This window comes from Xenia sp. Carnegie-2017, unplaced genomic scaffold (genome assembly GCF_021976095.1).
Source record: "Xenia sp. Carnegie-2017 unplaced genomic scaffold, XeniaSp_v1 HiC_scaffold_23, whole genome shotgun sequence".
Lineage (NCBI taxonomy): Eukaryota > Metazoa > Cnidaria > Anthozoa > Malacalcyonacea > Xeniidae > Xenia > Xenia sp. Carnegie-2017.
The window spans coordinates 10,261,675-10,285,277 of record NW_025813486.1 but is presented as its reverse complement, the minus strand read 5'-3'; the positions used below and the strand labels follow the sequence as shown (position 1 = coordinate 10,285,277).

The following is a 23,603-nucleotide window of genomic DNA, read 5'->3' as shown; positions in this document are numbered from 1 at the left end:
AAAGGTTTAAAAACAAACGACTATTTCAAATATCTTCTGCGTTATTGAACCTAAAATTTGAATTCTAATTTTTTTGATACAACCTGTACATTCCATTATTTCAACAAGTGCTTAATGTGACAGATAGGGCAACATTGTCCATACATTTTGTTTGTATACAAACATATTTACTGTAATCTATTTATATTTATTAATTTAGAACAAGCTATCGAAACACGGAAATCATCAAAAAATAATTGTTTAACAATTGGCTCAGTAGACGTGGCAAGTGTACTGCTTGATACAAGCGAAGAATAGCTAATGTTAACTTAAAAAGAGAAAAATAGTATGAAGAAAGTTTTATCAATCTGCGTTCAAGCAATTGTTATTTTTGTAGTCGCGGGAAGTTACATTATTTTCAATAGCAGTCATACAATTAACAAACAAATGATTTTGAAAAATGCTCAAGTGAATCAGACCGAGACCGGCTATAACAATACATCGAAGGCAGAATTTTCAATTGATAGACTTCACCTTGTAACAAGTTACCAAAGAATGTTTTCGCCACCACTGTTGGTAAATAAATCTGAAAATAATGCAAGTCGTTTAAGCGAAAGGGAGGAAGAAATCGAAATGAATCAATTAAATCAAGGGAATAAGACCGAGACTGCCAGAAATAATAAATCGAAGACACTTCTTTCAATTGATATACTTCACCTTGTAACAAATTACCCGATAATGTTTTTGCCACCATGGTCGGATAACCAATTTGAAAAAAGTATGAGTCGTTTAATGAAAAGGCAGGAGGAAATCGAAGAAACTCTTCAAAGAAACCTAAATCACCCTTTTATCAAAGCTGTACATATTTTTATTCATCAAGACTCAGCTAAAGACCGACTAAATGCTTTGGTATTAACAAATAAGCACAAACTCGTCATCCGTTATCACACAGGAATGCCAACGTTTAGACATTTTCTATATTATGCTACCGGAGACTGCTAAATGAAGTAATCGTTATAACAAACATGGATATCTACCTTGGAGAAGGATTTGAGAATTTGAATGTCAATTTAATGACAAAATATAACATTGCCTATGCCTTAACGCGCAGTGGAAAAAGGGAGAGGCGATGTCATATGAATAATACAAATGGATTATGTGAAGGACAATATATTGGAGCCCACGATACATACATAATGAAACTGACAGAGCCTGTTAGCGACGAAGCATTAGAGATAATGAGCGAAAACATGCATAGAGCAGGATCTGACAACAGACTCGTTTGGCTCATGAAAAACACAATGAATAAGAAAGTTTTAAATCCTTGTCATTTGTTAAAGACATATCACAACCATTGTTCTGATGTTCGTGGATATGGAAGATTTTCTAGACTACCAACGGATTATGTTTCGCTATGTCCACCGTCTGGCTTATACGAATAATCAAACTTTTATTGATTGAAAACTCGTATCTTTATTCTACTTAACATGCATAAAATATTCCATATCGATAGGAAGAATTTAAGAACATCTGCAAAACATTTTATAAGATAAAAATTTGATCATCCTTGACTTTTTTAAGCCTCAATGTTGGCTTTTTTGTGTTCGACTGTGAAATGCCATAACTGGGAAGTAGTTGTGTTTTTCACAGGACGAAACGAACATTGTCCCAACAGGCTTATATACTGTCCAAAGTTGTTTTATGTTTTACTTGAGCAGATATTTTGTAGCGTTTATATACGTTTTCGATCGCAGAATCCTTCAATTTGTATCGGTTTGCATGCAAACAAATACAATTATTTTGTTACAAATCAGCAGCAGGCGGAATCCTAGCCTTTCCTGCAGTCTGATTCGCCGTAGCAGCAGACAGAATCCTAGCCTATCCTGCAGTCTGATTCGCTGTAGCAGCGGACAGAATTTTTCAATCTCTGACTGCAGTCCTGAATCACCCAGCAGCGGGCGGAATTTTCACGATATCTGATCGCAATCCTGAATAATATAGCCTACGTTATAGGGCCATACTGCATAGGGTCAATGCAATATTGAAGAAAAACTTTCTCCCGCAAACGTCACTGCCGTGTGAACTTTCGCATAAAATGCGCTAAACAAATTTATTCACTTAATAGTTTCAAAATGGCTAACAGTAGTGTGATCACAGAAAGTTGAATGAATTGAAAGCTAAATGTTCTGAAGCTAGCAGACAAGCCTTGTTGCTTTCTTTATATTTCATTTCATGGAAGATCACTCTCTTTGTGTTATCCATTTTGAAATTATAAAGTGAATAAATTTTGTTTAACGTAGTCAAATTATGCAAAAGCTAACACACAAATGTGACGTATGCATATGCAATATTGCAAAAACACAACGCATTATGGCTAGGAATCCTATGACTAGCAACTTTACTTTAGCGAAGTGTTGTTTTGTTTTTTTTTGTTTGTTTTACAAAATAAATTATTAGTCAGCTTTCGAATGTAACAAGTTTTTATTGTTAACTTTGCCGCCATCGTCAAATCTACACAATCCAATAGGACTTTGACCTTTTCGAAAAATATTACATTATTTACCGTTTAGGTCGGTACGGATAGAAAAATATTTTCTCCAAGGTCACAAAAAGGTAGCTCGGCTTGCGGAATTTGGCTCTATTTGAGACACGGAGAAAATCTTTTCTCACCCAGGCCTACTAGCCGGTAAAAAGAATACATTTATCATAAAAACTTACTGTTTTCAATATCACATGTCATATAAGGGAGAGGAGCGGCTATCCTGAAGACTACTCAAGAATTCAGATTCTTTTGCCAAAAATTCCTCGTCCTGTAAACAAAAATATTTTGGATTGGTTGCTGCTGAATGGAATATCAATAACTATAATCTCAACAAACATGTTTGAGCTTTAGTTATTATGCACTCCGGGAGTATTAATTCACATGCAGTGGTACGATGTCGAAATTTAAGTTCTTATTTACTCCAGCATGGTTTCTTAATTCATAAGAAGTGATGCTACCTTAAAACTTAGTTTCTTTTATACTTCAGGCTAATGTTTTCAAAAGACACGATCTTATGTTTGAAGAACAGTCCCAAAATACTTCAGTCTATTGTAAACTTCATAAAATACGAGTAACACTCTCCGAAAAACAATATATTGCAAACTCAACATAAGAGTTTTTGTAAAGCAATACAACAACGTGCAGTGATATTTTGACTTTGTTCCCAAAAATCTCAATAAATACGCCAGTTGAATGCGCTCTTCTGAAGTCATCTGATTATGAAAATGATTATGAAAGTGAATTAGCCCTCATTTACTCCAGTCTAGCGCCTTAATCCAAAGTATTTCCAAGTGCTAACTACGTAAAGCAATAACTAGCTAATCTCACGTGTTCTTTATCCTGAGACCAACGTCGTAAAGTTCTCTTCAGATCCAGAGCGTTGGCCAGTACGTCAGGAGGGAAGCCTTGTATTGAGACATTGTGTGGAGGAATGGGACTGGTCAACATTTCCTCAGCAGTAACAAATGGCGAGGAAGGCCTGTAGTCCAAGACATGTGAATTTTCATTGATAGGCTCCCCTGCAAAATAGAGCTAATGTTTCAGGCTTTTCAAATATAGCTAAAATACATAGAAAGAAAAAAGCCTTTGGTGAACAAGTTCACAGACAAATTACCCAATAACGTTCCACTGAACATGTTTAAAAATTAAAATGTCAACCGATAAAACTGTATAATCGGGGGGGGTGTGAAAATATCATACATGCATGTTATAATCCGCAGGAAACAATCCAGCTTTCCGACGGTAGACACACGTGTCCAAAAAAAGAGATAAATTACAAAATTCAATTAATTACAAAAAGAGATAAATTACAAAATTTTGTTTTCAATTCATTTTGAAAACAAAAAATATCATTTTCGGTCCATAACTCTCGATACCCCGAGATAGTTTAGCACTAGAGCGTTGCATGTTGATTAAAGGAACCAGATAATCCTTAGTTGCCACTAAGCCCATGGATGGTTTGCTCGTGATACACGAGAAACAGTAAATGAGAGAGTTAAATCAGAAAGATATAAACCAATAAAAATTGTATAAAACATGTTTAAAGTTGTCTTAAATTATAAGTGTCATAAAAAGGAACTGTGTCTGAAAAAGTTTTTGAAACATTGCTTATTTTATGAGAAGAAATCTTGTAGACAAAACGATAAAATTCGAAAGTAAAAAATCTCGTTTTTGGTCCCGGGAAAACTGCACATGCGCAGATAATTTATCTGAAAATTTTTGACCGAGCAAGCTAATTACTCCACATGGGTACTAGTACATCCAGTTGGTCGTTGCCATGACCATGAACTTGGAGAGTTGTTGGAGTTGACTAAGCATGCTCAGATTAATTCGCAATCTATTTGAAATTTGTGTTTGTAGATGCGCTAAGCAAGTTTAAATCATTTATTTTTGGCATGCTCTTTGTCTTTTTAAGCTTGTGTTGACAAATTCATATCAAACTCATCAACACTTTGTTATGGCATTTGTAATATTCGTGACAACATTAAGGATGTTTTTATTTTTCTCTAAAAAGAAATTGTATCTGCATATTGCATGTCATATTTAAACTTTCGCTTGATTTGAAAGAAAATGGTTTTTATTTACTCTTACACCATCTCCCTTTATATTTAGTCGTTCTGTATTTCTAAAATAAGATTTACAATTGCCTCAAGAACATCTTTCTATTTATTGGCACTATTCTACATATATAGTACTATGTCCGACCATTTAATTGGGTGTAGATAAAAAGCGGACCCGGACGACGGACGCGGACGGCGGACGCAAAACGCGCAAATAAAATGCTTTTAGTCCGTTCCTAAAATACTCTTATACTACGTCGAAAAATAAACATTGAAAACGCTAAAATAAAAACGAAACCAAATGATGCTTTTAAGAGACATAGGTATAGGCAAACAGTGGAAACAGTTTCGTGCAGCTCTGTTTTTAATGATTGTACGAACATCTGTTTGTACGAGCTTTATCTTTCAGGATATATTTTTTGACCTCATTATTTAAAGCAATTAAACATGCATATTTCAATTTTCAGTCAGTCATATAGAGTGTAACGCAATGAAACCTCATTGTATTTTTTTCGTGATTTGTCAATGGCATTTCACTCATGTTGGCCTTATGTGGGTTAGCCTGTTCATATTTAATGCACTGATAATGATTTCCGTCAACTTGTCATTTGGCAAAGCAGTACGTCTATTGCAGTTTTCAACTTGAACTTCCTTTTGAAAGCTGAGGTTAGAAGCAGTTGCAAGTTAGTCAGTGCGTCAGTTACAGCTTGAAAGTATACTTTAATCACATCAGCGAAGATGAAATAGGATGTCGTGCACAGGTACCTAAATTTAATATAGGAGCAACGATTTTTCGAAGTAGAATAAGAGTATTTTACGAACGGACTAAAAGCATTTTATTTGCGCGTTTTGCGTCCGTCGTCCGGGTCCGCTTTTTATCTACACCCCGTTTAATTGTCCGAATTTTGTAATTTGATCTCGTATCTTTGACACGTGTGTTTACCGTCGGAATGGTGGATTAATTTCAAAAGAGCTTAATAGGTCAGAACATGTGCGCCCACCAATTAACGAGCTTGCTACGCAACTGTCTATTGTCGATAACACTATAGCGTATTGACCAATTAAACGCTATAAATTACTTTAAAAAATCAGACTTACATTTCCTGATCGGCGAGATTTGACCAGGAGAGATGACACATGATTGTGAACATCTGTCACATAGACCTGACCGCCTTTGTGTTTCCATTTCTCTTCTCTCCTTCAGGGATTCAAGACGCTCCTGTGAACACGTGAAAGGTGCATGATCAAATTTCCTCTGCACTGGATATTGATTTAACAAATGTATTCTAATGCACACTAGAATGCTTCGACCAATATAAAAAACGCAAGATTTGCGTAGTAAAAATTTAAAAAAATAATTGACAAGTTTAGAGACATTGACTGTTTTTGTGTTCTCCGATGTTGTTCTCCGATGTGTTCTCCAATGAACTCAAGCTCTTACGTCATTTGACCACGTGATGAACAATTGAAATTTTTGAAATGTGTTGCTACAAAGCGCGCTTTTTTTGTTTGAAAGCACTCGATATTTTCATTTTTTATGGAAAATACGTTGACTACATAACACAAGCTACGCAAAATCGCCAAGTCAATAATTACATTCTAGAAATACTTTAAAATATGTGTGACAACAACAATTAAGTAGACGTAAAACTATCGTTTCAGTTTTCGCAAGTCTTTAAAGATCACGAATGCAAAGAATGAGTTTACAAAATTTATGCTTGATAACTACAGTCAAATAGCATTACATGTTGCGGCACATTGTGTTGACGAACAAACCTCAACTATTTTGATAACTACAGTTAAATATCATTACATGTTGCAGTACATTAAACTATTAATGTTTTGACTAACAAACCTCAGCTATATGTTTTTCTTTCTCCTGAAGCAGCAGACCTTTTGTTTCAAGTTCGTGTGATTTCTTCACGAGTTCAGCCTGCATGCGATGTGCCCTCTCCATCACATTACGTCCATCATCACGTGCCTTTACTGCCTCCTGAAAATTGACAGGTTGTGATGACGTTTAACAAACCTTTACAATGAGGTAACATTTTAATGACAAAGCAATGATTTCCGTGTCAACATCTGAGGATGAAAAACAAAAATAAAATTGGCAACATTTATAAGAATATCTAGTTTTTCACCAAAATTCGTCTCGAAACCAAATCATTGTCGAGATGAATACCAAGGCAAAGTTGATTTTTCTATTGTTTCTTATTTGGAAAAAAATTTGGAGGGAATGCAACCTACTGCTGAACATTCATGTACTTTAAACATACAAACCACAGCGTCAGTTAAAGATGCAAACTTTAAAATGTTCGTTGTACTTCCAAGAAAATTCGTTGTACTTCGAGTTTTGAAAACATACATCATATCTTTTAGTTTAAAATCAATAGTTGTACTTCGAGTTTTGACAACATACACCATATCTTTTACTTTAAAATCAATAGTTGTACTTCGAGTTTTGAAAACATACATCATATCTTTTAGTTTAAAATCAATAGTTGTACTTCGAGTTTTGAAAACATACACCATATCTTTTAGTTTAAAATCAATAGTTGTACTTCGAGTTTTGAAAACATACGTCATATCTTTTAGTTTAAAATCAATAGTTTTACTTCGAGTTTTGACAACATACACCATATCTTTTAGTTTAAAATCAATAGTTGTACTTCGAGTTTTGAAAACATACATCATATCTTTTAGTTTAAAATCAATAGTTTTACTTCGAGTTTTGAAAACATACATCATATCTTTTAGTTTAAAATCAATAGTTGTACTTCGAGTTTTGAAAACATACACCATATCTTTTAGTTTAAAATCAATAGTTGTACTTCGAGTTTTGAAAACATACACCATATCTTTTAGTTTAAAATCAATAGTTGTACTTCGAGTTTTGAAAACATACACCATATCTTTTAGTTTAAAATCAATAGTTGTACTTCGAGTTTTGAAAACATACACCATATCTTTTAGTTTAAAATCAATAGTTTTACTTCGAGTTTTGAAAACATACGTCATATCTTTTAGTTTAAAATCAATAGTTTTACTTCGAGTTTTGACAACATACACCATATCTTTTAGTTTAAAATCAATAGTTGTACTTCGAGTTTTGAAAACATACGTCATATCTTTTAGTTTAAAATCAATAGTTGTACTTCGAGTTTTGACAACATACACCATATCTTTTAGTTTAAAATCAATAGTTGTACTTCGAGTTTTGAAAACATACACCATATCTTTTAGTTTGAAATCAATAGTTGTACTTCGAGTTTTGACAACATACGTCATATCTTTCAGTTTAAAATCAATAGTTTTACTTCGAGTTTTGAAAACATACGTCATATCTTTTAGTTTAAAATCAATAGTTTTACTTCGAGTTTTGAAAACATACGTCATATCTTTTAGTTTAAAATCAATAGTTGTACTTCGAGTTTTGAAAACATACGTCATATCTTTTTGGTTCAAAATCATGAAGAATTTTTGCAATGACATCACTCACCAAACTTATTTCCTCAATTTCTTTAGCACGACTTTGAAGTAATATTCCCAGTTTACCGATGCGATCCTTCTCCGTGGACCATTCATCCTGTCTATCCACAAATAACCTCTTTTCTTTTCTGAATTCCTCTTGCTCGCGCTTGAACTGAGCCTCGCGAGCTTCCAGGGCAGCGGTTTCCTCAGCCAAACGAACGCGTATGTTTTCATGTTCAGCATCCAGCTGCAATAAACATATTTTTTTATAATTGGAAGACGCATTTATCACAGACTTCCATGTAAGTAGTTTTATTCAACAAGTAGCTTAAAGACTATTGTAAAAGCGTAAAATATTTAACTGAAGAAACTATTAGTTCCAACTAGAATTTTAATTCACCTAATTCACCGTGAAAGTCGCAATTAATTCAAACGGTGTAGCGGAATAGTGGTGGTGCAAAAAACACCTTGATTTTATCGTATTTTAAAGACAGTCTAAACTGTAATTTGTCCAAGATAAGCCACCAAAAAACAAATACAGTAGGACTTTGAACAAAGCTTGCACCGTAAATGCTCGCTTTAGCTCCGCGGCGCATATTGAATATTTTTCCTGCCCCAAGAAAGTTATTTTTAAGTGGACAAAATCTTTTGTCATTATGTAATATTATACAACCTGATGAAAATAATGTCACATAGACGCAGAACAAGATTCTCCTAGACTTTAGAGTTTAATAACTCTATATTTCTTCCGAGCGCCGCGCTTGCTATTTGAAAGGTTTTGTAAAAGTTTAAAAAACTTGCTATCCAATGGTTAACCCTATCCAGGCTTCGTGCAACCGGCCCCTGGATTCTAAATGCGGCTCTTAACCCAGCTCGCGCTCAAGCGAGAGCGGCGGTAAAAAGAGCATTTACGGTAAGTCAATATCACACGGTCCATATAAATTTCATACAAGTCAGCAGCAACTATCATTCACATACTGTAAACGTATTATAATAGAAAGCTGACAAGGTAAGAGTCTATCTTGTATATAAAAGTTCTCCTATTTAGTGCAGTGGACCATTCAAAGATTTACTTTGTAGGGTAAAATTGGAATTATATTTTGAATTAAAAAAGCCATTTCTTACCTTTATAATATTATCATGCTTCTGTTTTTCTTTTTTTACAATTCCTCTTTGAGCAGCAGAAACTTCAGCCCTTTCCAAAGCCAATGTTTTCCTCTCTTCGTTAATATCGGCCAACATCTGACGTTGCTGTGCCAGGAACTCGTCTTTTGACTTCTGAAGCAATCCACGTTCGGCTTCGAGTTGATCACGCGTGACGCATCTTTCTTCCTCGAGGGATATACGCAATGATTTCAAACGGGAATCCTCCTACGATAAAAGCAAAGACACAATTGTCGGCGAAATAACATAATGACTATATCATAAGATTGAAATACAAAATAACTCTAATTTAACGGTAAAGATAAAAATATGGAGGAGAATGCAAATAGAAACGTATTACTCAAACTTTATGTTTTTCATAAGCAAATATAGCCGTGTCAGAATTTTAATGAACGTAAACAACGCTCAATAATTTTAAAAAGGTTCATGAAATTGTTGATGAGAGTACTAGAGCAAACTTCTCATCAAACCATTGCGCTGATTTCTAAAGAATCCAAAACTTAACAAGCAATAACCTACAAACAAAATAGTTTGTAGAGACTTGACAACAAACCTGGTTCAACTTCCACTTATCTTCCTCGAGTTTCCTATTTTGTTCACGAAGCTGTATTTCCATTTTGGCAAGTAGATTCTGTAATCTCGTTCGTTCTTCGTCATTTTCCATCTGTTGTTTCAACAGTCTATCTTGAAGTTGATTAAGATATTCATCTTTTGCTCTCATTGAAAGATCTCGTTCTTGTTCACTGTTTTTGTGCGAAACTTCAACCAAATGATGCAGGTCTTCAACCTATAGAATTAAACCTGGAGAGTTCAATGGTTCTTTATTCAACTTAACTTAGAAAAATAGAAAAATTGCAGGATATATGACAAACTAAACAAGTACCATGACTGTGGGAGCTAGATCAACACGATCCACGAAGATCCCTTCAATTTGATTTTGAAAAGAACGGCCTTAGAAGTTGAAATTCACTTGTATCCAAACTGCGCACCACAATTTTCCCCCCTACGAAATTTTCCCCTAGCCCGTGCCCACCCCCCGTGGAAATCGTGACTTCAACATATAACTTACCTGTTTCGTTGAATTCAATACTTGCTCCATGAGTCCTTGTAAGGATTTCGTATGAGAAAATGCAGTCATGGTGGCTAGGTAAAATAAACCACAAAACTAAATATAACTGGAAGGCTATCACCTAACAAATCAACTAGTCCAAATCCTTCCACATGTGACCCAAAGAAATTTCAAACACAGTATGACAAAACTTAGGTACATGCAAATATAGATATCTTAACCACCCGTAACAAAGCCAGTCCATTTTTTAATACTGACAATGCAAATATTTTATGTTCAATCGTTAAAAAAATACATTAAATGGACTTGATTCCCTCAAGAAATGATTTTGCTGAAAAAATAGCTCGGGCTGGCTTCGTAACCATTGCTCGCCACTGGTTAACATCAACGATATAGTTTGATGAGTTCAAATAATGTACGCTACAAAAAATACCAACTGTATTTATTATCACCCAAACCACAATTGTACACTTACATCCCACAACGTCCCAGCCATATCCTCAAGGTATCTCAAGTAACTATAAAGATATTCGTGTACGTGTTTATCGTCACCCAAATCCCAGTTGTCCTCTATCATCTTACAGTACTCCAACAATATCCTTAAGGTATCTCAAGAAAACATACACAATCATAAAAAATACCTGATATTTCTTGTTCTTTCATTGTTTTTAAATGATTTATCTCTGCAAGATGTTGGGTTCGTACTTCATCTAAAGCACGACGATGTGTCTCATTTAGCCTTTCAATCTCTGTCAACTTGCTAGCCTCCAAGGAAGAAATTTTCTGCGCATGGACAGAAAGCAATTCTGATTTCTCTTGTTCCAATTCGACAACAGTTTCTTTGTGCTTCGTCAACATTAACTCCATCTCATCTCTTTGTCTTGCTTCACGACGATGATACGACTCTTCCAGAGCCTGGATACGACTCCTGAAAGATTGAAAACAATAGATGATAGTAGACCTAGAAGATAAAAATGATGTGTAGAGGAATCTGTGCAAAAAAGAGAGAAAACCCCCTTAAGATTTATATTCCTAGTCTGATAAATGATTACTAGGGCAAAACTTTAATCTTAGCCGTGTTTCATGATTGATTAAAAGATTAGAATACGCTTTAGACAACAAAGCCCTAAAAAGTAATGTTTTTGAAAACTATGAAAACTGAGAGCTTTTTCATTCGAGAATAATATTCATGCAAACGGCCATAACAATAAAACACCAACGTGAACACATACGTTCTGACATAAAATTTTGTTAACATTGTTTTGCATTTAAAATATTTGCTTTCTCGTGTAAATTTTGAAATGCCACAGTGAAAATCTTGAATTCTATTATGTGTAAACGGACATTCAGCAATTATTGAAGAAATATAAACGCAAATACCATAAACTTGGATTCAAAGATAGTGCAATGTTTCAAACAACAACAGCCTTTACATATATAACGCGTAGATTCTTCAATATTTACTTTCCATGGAAACTTAGCACTAAAAACCTCAATGCCGTTTATAAAGATTAAAAAATTCACTTACTTATGCGAGTTCTCAATGGCGGTAATTGTCTCTTCATGTCGTTGTTTGCTCGACTCAATGCACTGGGTTAGACCATTGTTCTCGACTTCGAGTCGTCGAATCTGATACAAGCATGTTGAATATTTATAAGCCAGTGTTCCTTTAGTTATGTGTTTGACGTCTAGGTTAGTGTTTAACACTTATTGTCACACACCAAAGTGTGCTTTATTCCAAAGCCATCATCAGAGAATATATATAATATATTAATCCTAACACGGTTTTCAATATGCACATAAAAAAACATGTGACTTGGACGAGATTTGAACTCGCACCTTCGGGTACTAGTTCGGCAGTATACCTGTTGAGCTACCAAGCCCACAGGGATTGGAGACGAGTCAAATCTCTTTTAAACTGCGTATGGACGAGAGATTCTCGCCACTATAGCAGTTTACTTCTCCAATCCCTGTGGGCTTGGTAGCTCAACAGATATAGCGGCGGATTAGTATCCCGAAGGTCCGAGTTCAAATCTCGTCCAAGTCACATGTTTTTCATGTGCATAATAAAAACCGTGTTAGGATTAAAGTGTGTTTTTGTTTACCCGAGACCGCCGCGTAACGAGGGTGAACAAAACAAACTGTTTCACGAGATTTCCGTCAAAAAGAGTTTTGTTATGTGTCAATTTTCAAAAAAGAAACAGACAGCAACGTAAATAAACGAAATATTCAATTTTCCAAAAGAATATATAAATAAAACAGTATAAAAAATACTTTAGAAAAATTCCCGCGCTTTTTTTGATGGAGATCAGATGCTGACCAAAGTCGGGCAAAGATCGCATTTTCACGTGATGAAGAACGTGATTTTTATAATATCTAAAGGGAGACAACGTATCTCACTCTCGAACTACTTGCGAGGAAACAAGTTAATGGAATTTAATTTCTTTACTCTCACGTGACGCTCTCTCGACCAATGAAAAATGAACTTTGAAATTTGGTACATAACAATTCATTATAGTTACTCCAACCTTTGTTTCCAGTTCGGCGATCTTATTTGCCAGCTCCATTTCAACTTTATATTTTTCATTTTCAACATCCCGAATTTTACCCATCATTCCCTTCAACTCGTTTTCGTAGTTTTGTCTGTTCATATCTGATACAACGATGGCGTTCTCACGTGGAATCAAGCGAGAGGGAGCACCACTAGAGGAGACTGGGCTTGAAATTCGGTCAGGAGCTTTAGAGATTGACAAGGAATGTGAAGAATTCGTTTCATTTATTTCAGCTAGATTTTGAGGCTTCCTCGTTTCAATAGATGAAGGTGATGTCGACGACAGAGTTTTCGATTGCTGAGTGGATGTATCTAGTTGACTTTGAAAAGAAGTTCAAAAACATAAAATAGGTATTTTCAAAGAGAAGGCGAGATTATTAAAACGCAAATGGCTTCATCGGATTTTTAATATTTAGACTAAAGTAAAGTACGTTGGAGTGCTTATGACTGCATTCTCGGTTTTCATTGAATGGAGCAGATCTCATCAAACTAGTTAGCATTTTCTATATTGATTAATTGAATTTAGAACAAAAAGCAGAGATATATTCGCTAAAACACTGATTTTGGAAAGCAGCAGACACTGGGGGTCTGGACCCAAGTACCTTTGTATCTGCAATCATGTTGAAATAGTTACAAACAACATATTTTTCTGGCACAGTTCGCAACAACTGAATAAAAATGTTTAATTTACGACACAATTCCAACGTTGTTGTAGTAAAGGGTGATTCTAGGGTCCAGAATGCGCTGCGTTTTTTCAAATACGTGTTTTTACTTATAAGTCGTTATATTTCTGTATAAACAGTTCCACATGAGTTTACGACAAACTTTTTGAGATCTATCAGAATCAATAAAAACCTTTATGCATTTACAACTTGAATAAGAAGTTGTACCCTGAGATAACTTCTGCTGTTCTTGAATCAACAACTTTCACGTTTATTGAAGAATCATTCAAACTATCTTCTTTTGAAGTATTGGGAGATGTACGACGCCCGATTGAAGATTTTTCAGCTTCCCAAGGAAACAATGTTCTGAATAGATGGGTTAAAATGTGATAATTTCGAAGTTCGTTAATATCTGAATGTTATTTTGGCTAATGGGAATGGGGGTTCTGTAAGGCATTGTGCTCGATCCCCCCCCCCCTGCAGCGAGATAGGACGGAAAGGGTGGCTTAAAGGAGGCCCCAATTTGCCCCAGGCCCCACAACTTCCCCATGTGGCTCTGAGTGGAACATCAGTTTTCCTTTGCTTTTCTATACAATCTTTGTCTCGTGTTGTTTCAGTTAAAGTGGATGTAAAAGCTTTTGAATACAGACTTCGAATGATATTAAAACTTGCGAACTGGATGTTCGAGCGTTCTCATTTTCCGTTTTAAAACTTTATAAAAATATGAACGCAAGCAAATCTTCACAATCTGAATAAAAATTGATTATTGTCTTCATACAAACAGAAAAAGCTTGTTTGTCAGCTGCTAAATGGAATGCGCTTTTGTACTAGTGTATAAAAATTGGATGTTGTTTATACGTTTGAACGGCTTTCGACATTGGCAAAAATAATAAAAGGAGAATACACTTGATTGGACTTACTTGTTTTCGCTTTTAGTCAGGTTGTCAACGGTTTTCAAAGTTTTTCTATGGTCATCAGCTTCGTATTTACTTTCTGTCGCCTTAGTCTCGAGTATTTCATCTGAATGCAATGCGAGGGCGGGAGGTGGTTCGGGACTTGAAGCATTTTCTACACTAGCGTTTAATTGGTCATTTGTGACGTCATCACCCAAACCTAGCCAATCAGCAGACGTACTGTCTTTGGATCCTAATCAATGTTTTAGGAGAGCAGTAAGTATTGAAGAGCATTTTGATGCGACTGTCGATAATCGCTTTCATACAAGAGTATGGCTTTACTGTAGAGTATTTTCTAAGAGATCAACTTAACAATGGAGGAAGCGGTCTTATTGGGGTGCTTCAAATAAAAGAACTTCATTAAGATTCTTGTCAATCGGAGCACCATCATGGCAGCTATGACGTCAAGTGAAAACGATGTATTCAACTGAATATTTTCACTTGAACAGAGAAAATATCCAGTTGATTAGATCGTTTTCACTTCAGTCACAATCAGTCGATAAACTAAGTTTTCTAGTTCAGAAGGGCTTTTATATAGTAATTTTAGCCATTTCATAATAATCAGGGTAAGTTATGTTAAAGTAAAGTGCTTTTTAAATTTCAAGGGATTGTGCCTGTAGTCCGTCTGCTCATACCATTGTACATAATGACAGTGACGTAGCAAACTTGACAATTGGGAGGGGGGGTACTCACACACATGCATGTTCTGCGTCATTAAGTTCCTTTGAAATCCACGTTTTCTACGAATTAAGACATGAACATTTGAATTTGTGACCCCCCCCCGCAACCCACAAGTTTGCTACGCCACTACATGGTGATTATGACGTCATTCGTTAACTAAAGATTTTCAAATAGCTAAAATATGGTTGTTAAGGTACTTCAAAAACAACTTGAAGTTATTCCAAATTACTATCCATTCAATGAATGAACACGACGTAATTAGCAGAGCACGAGTAGAACATCACTATTTATAACCTTGTGATGATGTTGGTTTGGTAGCTGTAGATTTCTCTTTGGTTTTGTCCTCTTTTATTTCTGCTTTATTGACCACTCTTACTCCGTCTGCTTTTTCTAAAAGTTGAAAAAATATAATTGCCACTGATATATCGACAGAAAATTGTTCTTAGTGCTTCTTTGACGGTCGATGCTTCACTAGAAAAGACCAGATAGCAAAACTTAAGCCTATCCGGGCTCTTTATCGGGAGTGATCTGATGTTGAGTCTTTATATTCTCCAGTCTAGTATCTTCATCAGCAGTAGCGGATCTAGCGCTCTTCAAAACTATTAAAGCTGCTAAATTTTAAATTCAAAGTATTTTCTGAAAACACTATTGGTTTTGAATTTCTAATTTCTAAAGAATATAATTTCACCAATGGACTTGCCTCTGAATGGTTTAGAAATGTAAATATATTCCAAAATGTGCTGTAGTAATATATTTTAAGGTACCCTACATCCGCCAATGTTTATTCATGTGTTATATGATAAAACTTACGCGTTTATGTACTTCAATCGTCTACTGCCTCAATGAATAACAATTAAATGATGAAACATAAATTCTCAGTATACTTAACCTTTACTCGATGAAATCGGTAAAGTACTACTTAAAACATCTTGATTCTCCTCAGTCTTTTTTCTACCGCTAGGAGCAGTAGACGGTCGTTTATTTAAACCAAATAAATCATCATCAAGCCCAAATTCATCAGAAAATTTGACAGATCTTCGACCGAAATCTGTGCCAGACTCGAGGCGATTACTTCGGGCGGATCTACGACCTGATTGGGATCCCGAGCTTGGCATGTAACCACCAAACTGAAATGTTTCTTCAGAAGTCGGACTTCGAACTGGGCTTTTCACATTTAGATTATCTTGAATAAAAACAACAAAATATCGAAATTATCATCCATAGCTTTGAGCTGGACGTTTGGGCGCGCGTTGTAAAGGGTTGGGTTTGGGGTGTTGTGGAGGGTAGGGCGTGAAGGGGTAAGGGTAGGGATGTATAGTGATGATGAGGGTAAAGTGTGGAGGGATGATGAGAGTGGGAGGTAAAATGATGATGAGTGTTGGATGCGGAATGTTGCTGGGGTAGCGTGTGGATTGACGATGAGAATACGGTGTAGAGTGATGTTGAGGGTAGGGTAGGGAGTGATAATGAAGGTAAGATATAGAGTGATAATGAGAGTAGGAAGTGAATTGCTGTTGAGGATGTATGGTGTGCATTGTATGGTGTGCAATGATGGTGTATGGTGTGCAATGATGGTGTATGGTGTGCAATGATGGTATATGGTGTGATGATGGTGTATGGTGTGCAATGATATGTGCAATGATGGTGTATGGTGTGCAATGATGTTGTATAATGTGCAATGATGGTGTATGGTGTGCAATGATGGTGTATGGTGTAATGATGGTGTATGGTGTGCAATGATGGTGTATGGTGTGCAATGATGGTGTATGGTGTGCAATGATGGTGTATGGTGTACAATGATGGTGTATGGTGTGCAATGATGGTGTATAATGTGCAATGATGGTGTATGGTGTGCAATGATGGTGTATAATGTGCAATGATGGTGTATAATGTGCAATGATGGTGTATGGTGTGCAATGATGGTGTATGGCGTGCAATGATGGTGTATGGTGTACAATGATGGTGTATGGTGTGCAATGATGGTGTATGGTGTGCAATGATGGTGTATAATGTGCAATGATGGTGTATGATGTGCAATGATGGTGTATGGTGTACAATGATGGTGGATGGTGTGCAATGATGGTGTATGGTGTGCAATGATGGTGTATGGTGTGCAATGATGGTGTATGGTGTACAATGATGGTGTATGGTGTGCAATGATGGTGTATAATGTGCAATGATGGTGTATGGTGTGCAATGATGGTGTATGGTGTACAATGATGGTGGATGGTGTGCAATGATGGTGTATAATGTGCAATGATGGTGTATGGTGTGCAATGATGGTGTATGGTGTACAATGATGGTGGATGGCAATGATGGTGTATGGTGTGCAATGATGGTGTATAATGTGCAATGATGGTGTATGGTGTGCAATGATGGTGTATAATGTGCAATGATGGTGTATAATGTGCAATGATGGCGTATGGTGTGCAATGATGGTGTATAATGTGCAATGATGGTGTATGGTGTGCAATGATGGTGTATGGTGTGCAATGATGGTGTATGGTGTGCAATGATGGTGTATGGTGTGCAATGATGGTATATGGTGTACAATGATGGTGTATGGTGTACAATGATGGTGTATAATGTGCAATGATGGTGTATGGTGTGCAATGATGGTGTATGGTGTGCAAGGATGGTGTATAATGTGCAATGATGGTGTATGGTGTGCAATGATGGTGTATAATGTGCAATGATGGTGTATAATGTGCAATGATGGCGTATGGTGTGCAATGATGGTGTATAATGTGCAATGATGGTGTATAATGTGCAATGATGGTGTTCTATTACTTGAAATTTGCGAAGCAACGCTCTTCCCGTTCTTCCCTTTACCTGATTTTTGAGAGGTTTTCTTGCTAGTGCTGACTTTAGCCATAAACTCATCAAGTGACTTTGGTTTACTATCCTTTGACTCAGTAGGTGCAGTTGAGGTTTTCTTTCCCATCAAACCATCCAAAACTGAAGCTGCCTTCGCTTTTCCAGGATTGTCGAGATCTGAAGAATGAAAGAAGCGAAAATGAATAATTTTAAGTGAATGTTTTTGAAAACGGAAGTATCGTTACATGTTAGTAGATGTAGATCGTCCATGTTAGTAGAGTCCTTAGAAGGACTGCTGGTGTTGGAGTTAAGTAACGTTTCGACAACCTTAGCTGAAGTCCTCTTCAGAGACAGAGAAGTAAAATTATTGACAGACCTAACACATCAAGTTGATTCGCAGAGATTTCTACGGGAGAAGTCGTAAAGAAGGAAAGGCCTAATATTTCATAATAAAACACATATCTCTATCTTGAGCTATTTTTGTCGACACGAAATGAAAGAATGATCATTAAGATTCTTTCAACAAACCAGGTAAGTCATCCTCGTCTCCAAATAAATCCCCGTTGTTGGTTTTCCTCTTATTTCTACTTCTAGGCGATGTTTTTTTGCGAGTTTTAACTTCGACTTCTTTACTCGGTCCCAAGCCAGGAAGATCGGAATCCGAGTCGAAATCGATTTCTTTCGACTTCGTGATTTTCTTTTTACTTTGCTTGGAGTCTGGTTAGGAATCGAAAACCAACAATAAAATACTTTATGTAAGACTGATCAAGTAGACCGTGTTGTTGATTGCATACCTTCATCGGTAATGTTTTCCTTCGATCGTGGTGATATTTTATTTGGCGACACTTTACGATGTTTTGACGAAAGACTGTTCGCACTATTGTTGAAAATGTCATCATCCTCATTGTCTTCGTCGCTCAGCATGAGCTTATTATCCATAGATGTACCAATCTCATCCTTAACTAATCAGTAAAAGAAAACAAGAACCGTACTGGCTTAAGTTATATTATAGATCAATATATCAAATTACGCTAACTAATCAAATCTATCATTGAATGGGGAGAGAGGCTTTGAAAATTTCCCTAAATCGAATAAAATCGTTATTCATCGTTATTCCATCGCTTAGACTATTGACCAATGACTATAAACGGGTTAGGAAGTGGGCACGAGGGGGGGTGGGGGGTGGAATGTCCCTAACCTTTTTTGGAAAGTCGTAAATTACGTAAGTCATTCAAGCTTAAAAATGTACCGATTTGCCCCCCCCCCCCAAAAAAAAAGGTTGTTAGCTACGCTAATACTATCGATAGACATAACATACTTCAATGCAAAAAGATGCTTGTTAAAACCTCGTGCCCATGCCTTTCTCACCTTCAAATGGTTTTACAGTTCCTTTACGATGCAATGATCCGGAGGAAGATTTTTTCTTCATGTCGTGATCAGAGTCCTTTCCACCAGAACTATTTCTTGGTGATAGCACTTTCTTTCTTCCAAGTGAGCCAAGAAGATCAGAATCCATATCATCAAGACCCTGGGAAGAAATTAGACATAAAAAGTCAAGAGAAATGAAGAAATTTAAAAAGTGAGTATGGATGAAGCAAAAATAGGAAAAAATACAACGTACGTATTAAGTAAAATGAAGGAAAAGACGAAAGTTTGAAGTATCGATATCTACGTACAATAGCTATTTAACGCACAAGCATGCCCACTTTGTCAAAAAGCTTCAATCAAAACGAAAATCCAAATAACTATTGAAGGGAAAGCCCAAGATGCAGAACAGAGCAAGCCCTAGAAGCAAGCCAACTTCATTATATAAAAAATTGAAAGATATGTCAGCTTGCAACACATTTGAGCCATTTGATGCAGGATGCAAGAAATAGTTTCAAGCGAATAATTATGAGTTACGCAGTGCTTTTCTGTTTTAAGATGCGGAACTGAATACATTATTAAGGAAATTTCGTTATACACCAATAATTGACAATTTGAGCGTTTTTGTTAATAAAAAAACTCCGAGCTTAATCAGCAAAATTAATTAAATAGAACTTGCAAATTAGCTAATCATCAATAGATGTTAATGAAAAAATTAACGCATTTGTTTTGAATTCATATGTTTCGCATTATTGTTGTCTTATAAAAGAAATGAAAGACACTTTTGTCTTTAAAAAACAAAATTTGCTAAACAGAATTTTCATTATCTATAATAACATTTATAAAAGATAAAACGATGTACGCGATAACAATTTTCACACGTGACTTTTTTTGAAAGATTTTTTCTTTCCATAATATTTGTAAAATATAAAATGATACGTACATAGAACAAACACGACGCTCGACAAAGATTTTATCATTAAGTCATCAACGTTACACTTTACACACTTACAGCAAGGCCATCGGCCATAACTTTAGCATCTTCTTCAGTCAACTTCACTTCGGGCTGTCGAAAAAACAAAAATTACGCAAAAAAAGTCCCACCAACAGCAGAAAATTTACCAACGTGGTTTGCAACGAAATAATGAAAAGACTGTGTAGATAAAAATGTTTCATCACTAAGTTCTTATTAATGGAGCGCAGCTTCACATCGAATAAATATTGCACCAAGGTGTTTTCGTGGCTGTAAACCAAGCCCGTAGGGCGAGGTTTTTACTAAAAGACAGAGGTCTGGTATTTCTATGGAAAGACCAAGCAAGCGAGGTTAATTGAAAGTTTATTATATGGCATTATTTTAGCTGAAGGCAAATTTTGCAAACCAGTTTGAGCTCAATCAATTAACTTGCAAATCAATCATGAATACATGTTAGAGAAAAATTTGAAACATTTGTTTTAAATTTACGCAAATCTCGGAAACGTTTCTATGAATTCTTCTCTCAAAGATGGAAGGTCATTACCTTATCATCACTGCTATGTTCCTGCTTATTTAAACTAACCTCGTTTTCATTATTCACATCTTCAGAGATTTTCGAAAGATTTTTGTAAAACTCATCATCATTAACACTGAAAAACAAAAACTGAAGCTACAGTTCCAAAATTTCCATGCAAGGCCTGGGGGACAAGAAGAATTATCATTACAATAAGTATGGAAACTGCAAGACTTTACCTCCAGAGAAACACATCTGGAGATCATGAAAGTTTTGGCATGTTAACCCAGAGGTAGCATTTACCAGTGTGCATGCAAAATATGTACTGTTTTTGATATTCAGTTCGGTAAACAGCATGGAATAAAACACAGAGTTACAGCTGCAGGTAATATAAGGACCGTTTGCTGATTGCCTTGAATTAAGTAGGAGGGAAACCTGTACTAAGCAGTCATACTCAGGGATCTTTTCATGTGACCCCCTCCCTAATACAGGTTGAACAATTAAAACAGGTCTTCTAGAACATCCCTGCATTTCATATAACATTTAATATCACTGAAATTTGAAATAAACAAACATATATTTCAATACATACACCAAGTAAACATGAAAATGTATATAAAACTTTAAATTGCTTCTAAATTTAACATTGAATTAATGTCAAACAAGCTTTAAATGCAGTAACAAAACAATGAAAAATTAGGTTTGAGACTAAGAAAAAGGTGATGACATCCACTTTGAAGAGGTAGCCATTCAATAAAGGTCACTTAAATAGTATTTACATAATGAAATTTCACATATATACACACCATGCAACTATAAAGAAAACCTTCACACAAAGTGGATACACCAGTTCAAATGAAAGCTCAATCATGATGCAAGTGAAACTTGTCAAGAAAAAACTTCCCTATTATTACATAATTAACAAATATGGCCAATACCTTGAGGTTAATGACTTCACATTGTGCTTTGAACTCTAAAATTGTAACACATTAATTGAGCTTCAAAGGTTGAAAGGCATATTTATTGAGACATCAGTGGCGTAGCCAGCCTGCAAATCCTGCAATGTCAATTTTTCTGTGTTCACTCACTGTAAAAACAACAGATTTCTAATGAAATGAATAATGTTAATGATATATAATTTACATAGCCAGACCCAAACTTGCAGGCTGGCTACGCCACTGTGAGACACATCTCATCAAAATGTCTCAATCAATGCATCAATTAACAATACCCCTGTTTGGTAACAAAAGTAAGATCAACATTTAGTCCATATGTACATTTCAATTACTTAAGACGCGAAATAACAGCTCACTGTCAAAAAGAATTCATAATCAACATAGTGTTTCAAATTATAGCAAAGTTGGTTTGTGACCTTGAAATTAACAACACCTTGTTGCACACCAATCTTTTGTCTTTTGTCAACTATACCTTATGCTTGGAAGATTTCTTTTTTATTTTAGCTGTTTCTGAAAAAACAATTGACAATTTCACAGGCATAGCATAGCAAAGGTGTAGTAACTAAACACTGCACTGAAATTTGATGATTATTGATTATAGTCAATTTTTCAACATGATACCTTCATCGCTATCACCCAAAATGGATGCAATCGCATCATCCAAGTCCAGTTCAGCCATCACAAATAAACAGGTAAAGCCTAAGAAACAAATTTCATTTACACAACTTGAACATCCACCTGTTTTGTGCAATATGTTTATACACTATGCAATCATAGAAAGGACATTACTTCAAGCTTAGTAATTTCACGGGACAAAAAATGCATTTGGCAAAGAACATTTTGATTTCCAAAAATATTTTGCTGTACGTGGGGAAAAGCAGTCTGAAATTGTGTTTAGAGCTGCAAGAAGCATACAATACAGCAGCTTTACTTCTTCAAAATGTCCTTAATTTAACCTCTTTATATTTTTTGATGAATCCTGTTTAAAAGACTTTCCAAAGCTTAAAATATTCAATTGGTAGTTTTGATGATTTTCTGTTACCATATGCAAGTAAGCCAACTTTTCGTCAAGCATTCTTTAGGCTCTAGCATTGATAACATATCTGTAATCTCACTAATCTTGAGGTTTTGTTTACCTGTTTTTTATAGAGTTCTTTAAAATGCGGCAATAAGAGAAATGAAAAGAAACGACGCTCGCCAACCAATCTCAAAGCGAAATACCATACATAAAAATATTCTTAGCACAACTTATAATTCCTTGAATCGATGAGAGACAGGACATCAGAGGTGAACAACGAAGTTTTGAATTTGCCGCCATTTTGAATGGTTTGTCACCAAGATTCTTCTTTTACTTTTGCTTCTAGACAGACACCAAAAATCTGACATGAAAATTTACATATATAATATTCAACTGTTTCAAAACGTCATAGTATAGACAATTTCTCGTCATACTTCCTCAAAAAATCGTTAAAATAAAATAGCCACTTATGGTTGTCATTTGTCAATATGAAAAGGGGTATATTGGATAATTGTGGATAACAAACAACATTAACGAGCACTTGTGAATTATGAACATTAGGGGATATTTGTTGTTGTTTTGTCGTAGAAGTGGAGCTGCGAAGGAGTCGTTATTTTATGTTGTGATTTTTATCAATGTATCTGTTCGTGCTATTTGCTGTAAAATTCGTTGTAAATGTTTCTTCTCGTCTCGTCGAAATAGTCCTGTGTGTATAGCTACTTTCATCCATGTTTTTGTTCGTACTTTGTAACTTGTATTTTGTAATTGTCTACAACACAGTCAAAACTCATTAGTTTATTTGACGTCTTTTTTCTGCTTGAAAAGAAG

At 35.5% G+C, this 23,603-nt stretch overlaps 2 protein-coding genes across 2 annotated transcripts; one reads left to right on the top strand and one right to left on the bottom strand.

Moving 5' to 3' along the window:
* Positions 1–32: 32 nt before the first annotated feature.
* LOC124447808 (fas-binding factor 1 homolog) lies at positions 33–23,325 on the bottom strand. Its single transcript, XM_046998810.1, has 26 exons — positions 22,894–23,325; positions 22,379–22,456; positions 22,230–22,267; positions 21,740–21,774; positions 20,871–20,937; positions 20,327–20,380; positions 19,318–19,477; positions 18,744–18,911; positions 18,478–18,666; positions 17,965–18,126; positions 16,022–16,315; positions 15,427–15,522; positions 14,419–14,644; positions 13,727–13,864; positions 12,814–13,156; positions 11,814–11,914; positions 10,927–11,213; positions 10,286–10,359; positions 9,770–10,003; positions 9,178–9,423; positions 8,081–8,299; positions 6,437–6,574; positions 5,680–5,800; positions 3,350–3,540; positions 2,698–2,789; positions 33–565 (listed from the first exon to the last, which is right to left on the bottom strand). The coding sequence occupies exons 2-25, from the start codon at positions 22,434–22,436 to the stop codon at positions 2,709–2,711; spliced, it is 3,720 nt and encodes a 1,239-aa protein (XP_046854766.1). The 5' UTR covers positions 22,437–22,456; positions 22,894–23,325; the 3' UTR covers positions 33–565; positions 2,698–2,708.
* Positions 328–1,798, top strand: LOC124449081. The gene is made up of 2 exons (XM_047000025.1): positions 328–941; positions 974–1,798. The coding sequence occupies exons 1-2, from the start codon at positions 328–330 to the stop codon at positions 1,419–1,421; spliced, it is 1,062 nt and encodes a 353-aa protein (XP_046855981.1). The 3' UTR covers positions 1,422–1,798.
* Positions 23,326–23,603: the final 278 nt, after the last annotated feature.

Bases quoted from the DNA above. Each gene is read 5' to 3' on its own strand.
- LOC124449081 (XM_047000025.1), top strand. From the start codon at position 328: ATGAAGAAAGTTTTATCAATCTGCGTTCAAGCAATTGTTATTTTTGTA. The intron at 942-973 runs GTTTAGACATTT...ATGCTACCGGAG, and splicing joins TATCACACAGGAATGCCAAC to ACTGCTAAATGAAGTAATCG.
- LOC124447808 (XM_046998810.1), bottom strand. From the start codon at position 22,436: ATGGCTGAACTGGACTTGGATGATGCGATTGCATCCATTTTGGGTGAT. The intron at 20,938-21,739 runs GTATTGGCCATA...TTTGTTTTTCAG, and splicing joins GTGAAGTCATTAACCTCAAG to TGTTAATGATGATGAGTTTT. The intron at 13,157-13,726 runs GTACAACTTCTT...TTCTTTTCAAAG, and splicing joins ACAGCAGAAGTTATCTCAGG to TCAACTAGATACATCCACTC.